This window comes from Sinocyclocheilus grahami, unplaced genomic scaffold (genome assembly GCF_001515645.1).
Source record: "Sinocyclocheilus grahami isolate Dianchi unplaced genomic scaffold, SAMN03320097.WGS_v1.1 scaffold150.1, whole genome shotgun sequence".
Taxonomy (NCBI): domain Eukaryota; kingdom Metazoa; phylum Chordata; class Actinopteri; order Cypriniformes; family Cyprinidae; genus Sinocyclocheilus; species Sinocyclocheilus grahami.
Window position 1 is genome coordinate 1,511,530 of NW_015505329.1, and position 9,614 is coordinate 1,521,143.

Here is a 9,614-nt window from a genome sequence, read left to right on the forward strand (position 1 = left end):
ATTTCGATTCAACACAATGCGATTCGAGACAATACGATGCAATGGAGAAAATATGATCACTTTAATGCCTCAAGGCCTGTTTCATAAAACAAGTTTACCAAATAAGCCAGGCTTATTTCAGTTAGTCTGACTCATTGTCAAATGATTTGGTTCCATAAAGCAAATTTAACATAGATCAACTTCTGTGGCAACGTATGCTGGGAAACTAACCTGGTCTAAAGCAGGTTAACTGTCAGACTAAGCTGAGTTCCTCTAACACTGACCAATAGGAACAGTGTTAGAGCTGTTACAGTGCAACTTTTTTTTTTTTACAGTTTCTAGCCAAGCAGAAAGGCTCTCTCTGGTTTTATGACAGCTGTACCTTTGCAGAACAGATAGCAGAACATTAGAACATTGCAATCTAAAATTTCTCTTTAAAGCATTAAAATAACTAAATTAAAATCACTGAATTAAAATGAAAATAAAGAAAAAAAATGACTTCTAAACTGCTATAAGAAACATACATTATCTCATTTGAGCTTAGTAATTAGTACTGTAGCATACTAATTTACATTTGATTTACTCATTACAATAATCCCTTTACGGTTACCTACTGCTATCATAAAAATACACTTATATGAAGGAAAACACAACTTCTCAAATGCATTAAACAGCACGAATATATTCGCTGTTTGTCATGGTGGATCGATTTGATCCATGATCTACATTACGGGCTGCTTAAGAATAAGCGTGCACAAATTAGTGAGATTGTGTGAATTTAATTTGTCATTTATGGAATCGCTTTAGCCCCGATTGATGTGTTAGGTTATTTCAAGTCAGTTTTTGGACTTTAATCCCAGTTTTTTCTCGGGTCTTCGTGGTGTTGTGATACGTCATATTCACGCAGCAGCGGTAATGTATAAATGCCGACTTGTAGCCGATACACACTTTTTAAACCGATGCATCGCATCGTTAACTTTTTATGCCGATGCACCGCGCGAATCGGGGAATCTTCCCATCCCTAATATGTATATAAGTGACAGAAGTATGAGATGTTTCTAATGTAACAAAATATTTCTATTTCAAATAAATGGTGTTCTTTTGAACTTTCTATTCATCAAGAATCCCGAAACAAAATGTTTTCAGTTTCCATAAAAATATTCAGCAGCAAAACGCGTGCAAATCAACATATTAGAATGATATCTGACACTTGAGACACTGAAGACTGGAGTAATGATGCTGAAAATTCAGCTTTGCATCACAGGATTTACATTTTAAATTTATTCAGACAGTAAACAATTATTTTCAATTGTAATAATATTTTTACAATATTACTGTTTTTACAATAGTCCTTCTTCTTCGGAATTTCATGTAAATTAATTTAGTTTGAATCAGTTCACATCCAGAATCCAATCAAATGTAGATAATTTAATGTAAAATATTAAATTGTTATTTTTCTTAAATACGTGATTTTTTTTATTTTACAGTGAAATATTACAGTACCAATATTTCTTATTTTGTTTTTATTTAGAAATGTATATATTTTTAGTTAGTTAGTAGTAGTAGTAGTAGTAATACTAATAAGAATTTTAAATGTGATTAATTTTGTTTTGTTTATTAAAGGCCTTGTTTTTAAGGCTGCACATGGCCAATAATAAGAATAACTAATAATATATTTTTTAAACACCCTTGTTTTTAGTGCTGCACAATTTGGCCAATAATAATAATAAAAATAATATTAAAATAATAATAATTATTATTATTGGCCATGTGCAGCTTTACAAACAAGGGCTTAACTTAAAAAAAAAAATAAGAATCACATTTTGAAATTATTATTTAAAATAAATTAAACATTATAAATAATAACTATGAAAAATAACAAATTATTATTATTATTTTATAGCCATATTGTTATAAAGTGTTGGCCAAAATGTAGGCAAAAATGTGCAGCCCTAGAAACAATCCAAGCAAACCTGTATTTTTTTTTATTAATTATCTATTTATTTGGATTTTAATTTGCATTCAATTAAGATTTTTGCTCTGCAAATCGAGCAACCATAGTTAGGAAACCTGTTTGGGGAAACACTTTGCAGTTTTGAGCTGCGTCCCACTCAGGGGCGCATTAATGCACGGGCTTCAAGGGGCTGAAGCCCAGGGGCCTACACTGGAAAGGGGGCCCACTGGCTGCAGGGAAATTTCTATTTTTTGAATAATTATTTATATGGGAGTTTGCAGCAGTGACAACAGTGTTCTGTAAACAAACTCACACACTCATTTTCAGTGACTCCCTGGTTGTAGTGGCCTATATAGTGAATGGCTCAGTTTAGGTTCCCCCCACACAGTTTGTATAGTTGGTATGTTCCACGTGTTCCATCGATATACTGTAAGCGGAATGTACAATGCATTCGCTAGTAATTAACCGCAGCACGAGAGTATCTTTATGTCAACACGCAGATTAACAGAAACACAACACTGCTGTGCAGAACTGGACCGGACAACATTCTGTAACGTCATACAGTGAGAGTTCAGTAACTTGCTTGGAAGTAATCTGTGTTCCATAAATAGTACTGCTATTCAAATTCTCAATATTAAATCCGGGGATAGAAAAATAGGATTTGTAATGCTGTAGCCCAGGGGCCTTTGGTTATCTAAAGATGCCCCTGGACGCACTATACACTATGCACTCATGTACTTATGCACTATGTACTCAACCATGTAGTGCATGAATTATATAAGGTTATTTTGTCATTCATAATCGGAGTCTGATAGCCCCTCCCCCTTCACTACGTAATTAAAGCTGAGACAGTTGAGTGCATGAAGTGTCCAACATTCCACACTTAGTTTTTTCTGCTATTTAAGTGCATCATCCGGGTATTTAAAGTGCACTTTTTCTTTTTGGAATTTTCAGTGTGAATGCAATACTCGCACTATTTATACAAAAAACCCGTCATAGAATAGTGCATAAGTACGCGATTTGGGACACCCCATTGGTCTACTCACCGGTGATGTTGTAACTGTAGTGAAAGCAGTTGCGGTTCAGGAGGCAGGGCTCGGTCTGCATGCTAACCGGACAGTCCTCTCCCTCTTTAGGCAGACGCAGGGCAAACGCCGTCCTCTCTCGATCTCCTCTTCCAGAACACGGCTTTAAGAGGCCAATAAAACAGACTGCTGTTCATTTATGTTAATGAGCTCATAATTCTCTCATATTTCTCCTCAAGCGGTTTATTAAATGTCTAACAAGTGACCTGCTCTGATTTTTTTATGCCACTATTTATGCCCCAATGTCAGTTGGCTCTAACTGAAATCATAAAACCCAGAATAAAACCATATCTCTGTTAGCATAAGCCAAAAATGTTATTGCTCAGATTTAAGGGATTTCTTAGACATGTCTCAGATGCTTAGGATTAAAAAAAACAAACAGTCTTGTTATTGTTAATCAGTGTTGCTACTATTTGGGAGATTTAAATAAAGTTGGAATAAAATATAAATATTAAAACTATATAAAACTTAAATAACTTAAAGCAAAATTAGAAATGTTGCCTTGGCAACTAACTGAAATAAATAAGTTTTAAAATTACTAAAACTAAAACTGAAATAAATTAATTAATGCTAAACAGAATTATAAAATAACTAATAAAATGATCAATAAAATAAAAAAAACATTTTTGGGTTTGAAATGAAGCTGAAATAAAATATAAATAAACTTAAAACCCTTAAATGAAAATTAGAAATAAATTGTTGAAAAAGTTGAAGTGCTACAATTCCTAAAAAACTAAAACTGAAATTAAAATAAATCTAAACAAACATAAAACGAACAAACTATAAAAATAAAATGACAGAAGCACATAACAAAAATACTAAAATTAAAATATAAAGGGTGCACTGTGTAATGTTTTGCTTGAGTTTCTCTGGCCAGTAAGATGTCTTGGGCTGACACCTTTACCTTTCAAAATGGCTATTACATTTTTTATATGTCGAACATTTTTACATTTATGCATTTAGCAGAATTTGCATTTATGCTTTCGAATGTGCAATTATGCAATGAGGGACAAATTACCAACTGCACTTTGAAGTTCAAGTTTGTAATATATTCTATATTACTGCATACTAACCCACATTTTCTTTTCTTTCTTTACATTTTACGCCTACATCTTTCATTCTGTAGAACCCTCGACTCCTGGATGATGTCAGCTTCCACCCCTGTGTTCGGTTCAAGCGTTGGGAAGCCGAGCGAATTCTGTCCTTCATCCCACCAGACGGCAACTTCCGCCTCCTGTCCTACCACGTCAGCCATTAATAAATAAATAAATACACATAATAAAGAGCAAAATTAAATGCACAAAATAAATGAATTAAAATTCAACTCAAAAATTAAAATCAATTAAGTATTCAATTAAAATAATTCAATTAGAATTCAATAAAATCAATCAATCAATCGGGACATTAATTCAACAGATGATTTCAAAATAATCATTTTGATTCAAGTGCGCCAGTTGCTAGGGCGCCATAGTTTTAAAGTGGGACAAACCATTTTTTGAGGGGAGGCAACTTTTCATGGTAGGTTAATAGTTTATCTGACATATCTAGTAGTTCTCACAACAAAAGCATGGGACTTGTGCCTCTAATGCTTTAAAAATTGTAATCGCGCACCACAGTGACAAACACAACAACATAAAATCCATAAGAGGAATTTAAATTAACTCTGGAATGAGAAATGCAAGAAAGAAAGAAAGAACGAAACACCATTTATGAGAAGAAAGCGTTATTACCTGTGCCTGTGGCCGAGCAGCATTATTGGAGAGTTATGGAAAAATCATTAGTCATTAAAACATCTGCGTCTAGAGACCAAAGCACCATAAAACATCATGTTTAGTTAAGAATGCACTTCTTATTATTGTATATCTTTTTTAAAAACGGCATTGCTCAAACTCAACATGAAATACAGTTTACAAGATCAGAAATGTCTGTTAAGAAAATAAATACTGTAGGTTTAATTTTGATTTCACATTGACAGAGTAGAGAAGTCTGTGTCATTTCTTTCTCTAGACATGTTCAAATTCGTCAAATGTAAAACAGCATGACCTGTAACCACCCTGATAATCCATTAACTAATAAAAGGAGAGCATTTAAATTAAACCAAAGCCAAGAGTGCTTATTTGTCAGGAGCAAAGATCTCAGAAACGCTTTGATGTGGAGTCATCTATTTCTAGCAAATCTCAATAAAAAAAAAAACGGAGATGAAAAGACACGCGTTTCTGAATAATTTGAGATTCACTTGTGAACCTATTTTTGGATCTTCACTGCATAATCAAAGCCAGCGGTTCCAGAAATTGAGGGAAACTTTGAACTTTGTTCCAAAGCCTAGTGAACTGCCTATGTAGGCAGTATTTTAAGATATCACAGGTGTACTTCTACGCCTTAAGGAATGACAAATCAGCATGCTTGATGCCTTCTTTTGGACAAATTTTGGCAATCCCACAATGCATTACAATACGCTCCATCCAAACTTCACCCATTTAAAATGAGAGATGAGGAAAGAGAAATGATTTTAAGTATACTTATAATTTATTCACCATCAAAAAGTAGCAGTTTAATCCAAATAAAATGGTACTATTTAATGCAGTATTTGCACATGCTATTTATGTTTTGGTGTTATTAATTTAAATTTTTTATTCATGTTTGTTTATTAATTTTAGTTTATTTAGTTTGAGTTATTTTAGTACTTCAAGTTAAACAAACAAAACTTTATTTCAAGTAGCAATTTATTTGAATGGTTTTAGTTTTAGTTAACTATAATAACACATATGGTATATTTATGCTCATTAGAATATGCTTTGTTAGCGATATACTACGCCAAGATCTGTTGTATCTGTGAGATTGGAATCCAAAATTGTAATGCAAATCTGTATTGTAGGTTCCATTTCAGTTAGTATGGTACTCAAGCTAGTAAGATATAAAACAATGTACATTAACATCTAATGTCTTCAAAATTCTTTCCTTTGATTATTTTATTAAGCAAATGTATTATTTGAAACCCCTGCGCCTCCATGTCATGAGTTATATCCATATAAAACAATGTAATTTAACATCTAATATTTTTAAAATTCTTTGCTTTATTTAATTTATTAAGCAAATATATTTATTTGAAAACTCCTGCGCCTTCATGTCATGGACTATATCTATATAAAACCATGCATTGAACATTTAATACCTTCCAAATTGATTCCTCCATGCATATAGAAGCATGATGTTTACCTGGTTAAGGTGATCCAGTTTTGGACAGGGTCTTCCTCCATTGTAAGGCTTTTCTCTGAGCCATTTTGAGCGAACTTTGACCCCACTGCCACAGGATTTACTGCAGCGAGACCAGTTGGACCATTCACTGAGTTTACAATCAGACGGGCAGGGGACGATGCAGGCCTCCTCTAGATACCCTGAAAAAACAGTATGGGTGGTCAAAATAAGTGAAAAAGGGATACTAAACAAACTGTGGTTGGTCATTTTGCATGTCAGTCAGTTGGTCTCTTCCTGTTCAAGTTGGAAGTTTGAAAGCAATATTGACAAAAAATGATATCTTTATATTTATTTGGATTTTTTTGATGATGATAATTAAATTATATTTTGCTGAGTGTGTTTTTGTGCTGTTACCTTTGCTGGTTTAGGCCAGTCAAGGATAAATAAATATGACTCTAAAACCGCCAGGAGGTGGCAGCAAGCCCCTGCCTTAATGAGTGATTCATTGAATCATTTACTCAAACGTTTCAATCAAAACGGCTGATTCATTTAGAAACAAAGCAAGTGAAGGTCTTTATGAATGGATCATTAAATCATTGACTCAAATGATTCATTCAAAACGGCTGATTCATTTAGAAACAAAGCAAGTGAAGGTCTTTATGAATGGATCATTAAATCATTGACTCAAATGATTCATTCAAAACGGCTGATTCATTTAGAAACAAAGCAAGTGATGGTTTTTATGAATATTTCATTGAATCATTGACTCAAATGATTCATTAAAAACGGCTGATTCATTTAGAAACGAAGCAAGTGATGATTTTTATGAATGGATCATTGAATCATTGACTCAAATGATTCATTAAAAACGGCTGATTCATTTAGAAACGAAGCAAGTGATGGTTTTTATGAATAGATAATTGAATCATTGACTCAAACGATTCATTAAAAACGGCTGATTCATTTAGAAACAAAGCAAGTGATGGATTTTATGAATGGATCATTGAATCATTGAGTCAAATGATTCATTCAAAACGGCTGATTCATTTAGAAACGAAGCAAGTGATGGTTTTTATGAATGGATCATTGAATCATTGACTCAAATGATTAATTCAAAACAGCTGATTCATTTAGAAACAAAGCAAGTGATGGATTTTATGAATGGATCATTGAATCATTGACTCAAATGATTAATTCAAAACAGCTGATTCATTTAGAAACAAAGCAAGTGATGGATTTTATGAATGGATCATTGAATCATTGACTCAAATGATTCATTCAAAATGGCAGATTCATTTAGAAACAAAGCAAGTGATGGTTTTTATGAATATTTCATTGAATCATTGACTCAAACGATTCATTCAAAACAGCTGATTCATTTAGAAACAAAGCAAGTGATGGTTTTTATGAATGGATCATTGAATCATTGACTCAAATGATTCATTAAAAACGGCTTAGAAACAAAGCAAGTGATGGTTTTTATGAATGGATCATTGACTCAAATGATTCATTCAAAACGGCTGATTCATTTAGAAACGAAACAAGTGATGGTCTTTATGAATGGATTATTGAATCATTGACTCAAATGATTCATTCAAAACGGCTGATTCATTTAGAAACGAAACAAGTGATGGTCTTTATGAATGGATTATTGAATCATTGACTCAAATGATTCATTCAAAACGGCTGATTCATTTAGAAACGAAACAAGTGATGGTCTTTATGAATGGATTATTGAATCATTGACTCAAATGATTCATTCAAAACGGCTGATTCATTTAGAAACGAAACAAGTGATGGTCTTTATGAATGGATTATTGAATCATTGACTCAAATGATTCATTCAAAACGGCTGATTCATTTAGAAACGAAACAAGTGATGGTCTTTATGAATGGATTATTGAATCATTGACTCAAATGATTCATTCAAAACGGCTGATATTTATTGATAGATTTATAGGGTCATTCTTACTTTCGAATAGGCTTCATCACACCATCACAGTGAAAGCTTTTGGACTTTCAAGACGTGTTTTTGTTTTTTAGCAAATTACTCGATAATCGCACATCGTTAAAACAACAATAACGATATCACTGCAGACGATAAATATCGCACAACCTTACAGAGACCATTCTGGCCAAAACAAGTTAAATAAAAAGTCAAAATTTTATTTTGTAACATAACCTAACCCAAGATCCTAGCAGCTTAAACAAGTCAGTCTCACCAGCTAGTCCAGCTAGTAAATAACCATCCAGAAACCACGCAAAACAAACTAGCATTAGATATAGCTGGATTTTCTGCAGGGTAATGATAGATTTAACAGACTTACTGATTAAACATGCGGCTTTGAAGTGTTTTAAATCTTGATTAAAAATGAAAAGCAAGCTTGTACCTTGCAGAGAACATTATGAGGTGCATAAAAACTGTAAAAGCAATTGGTCTAAATAGGCATGTTTGGAGCTGCAGTATTTGTGTGGAGAGTTGGCTACAGGGTCAGAGAATGTGATATGCTTTAGCAGCTAATGCTGAATTTTATTACCGCTGTTTGCTCAAGCCATGTGTACTTCCTACTCATTTGGCTCAAGAGGATCTGCCTTTTATATACTGCAGACCCAACACACACACATACACACACTATGTCGTCTCTGAACAGCATATCCTTCACAGCAGCCTTTCAAGAGCGGCCAACAGTTGGCTCAAATGTAGAAATCGCTGCTTCCAAAATACTGTGGTAAATAATACATTATAAAATGGATGGTTCTGGAAGCTGATTGGTCAGTTCAGCGTTCCAGTCATTCACAAGCACACGATTAAAACAGCTATGATGTCAAACATATGTTCACAATATCACTGCACAACACCCACAGAGATTATTAACCTCGGCTTACATGACATGTGCTAAAACTTTAAGTGCAGGGTTATCAATTATGTGCCTAATAAAATAATGTTGTAATAAATCTTTGTTTCTTTAATATTTTAATTATCCACTAACCATGATGTATTGTAATATAGTCACAGATAAGCATGCATATGAAGGCGCACACACACACACACACACACACATATAATAATGTAATCTTGCTCCTCGGGTTTTGATTGCTTGTATGATACAGACTGACTGTTTTTAACCTGGTTTTGTTTCCTAAAAACAACCAACTGGCCAGTTTTATTTGTTTTAGTCCTTGCCAAAACCAATTATTACAAGCATTTGGCGCTTGCTGAGTGTTCACTTTGGACTCTGCATGCAACTGTGTGAAACTACAGCGCTAATGGCAATGAGTCATGCATCAGAACAGTTTAATGAGGAGACTAGATGTTATTTAATAAATCAATCTCACAAAATAACAATAGAAAATGCTTATGGTAAAATAAAAATAATAAAAAATAATTATATAATTATATA

At 33.3% G+C, this 9,614-nt stretch overlaps 1 protein-coding gene across 1 annotated transcript in view; it reads right to left on the bottom strand.

The window, feature by feature from the left end:
• Nucleotides 1-9,614, bottom strand: part of LOC107592172 (thrombospondin type-1 domain-containing protein 7A-like) — a 158,669-nt gene that overhangs the window by 27,408 nt on the left and 121,647 nt on the right. Inside the window, exons 15-16 of the mRNA XM_016281573.1 lie at nt 6,235-6,413; nt 2,980-3,121 (exon numbers count right to left, since the gene is read on the bottom strand). Coding sequence (XP_016137059.1) covers nt 2,980-3,121; nt 6,235-6,413 — 321 coding nt within the window. The remainder of the gene's footprint in view (nt 1-2,979; nt 3,122-6,234; nt 6,414-9,614) is intronic.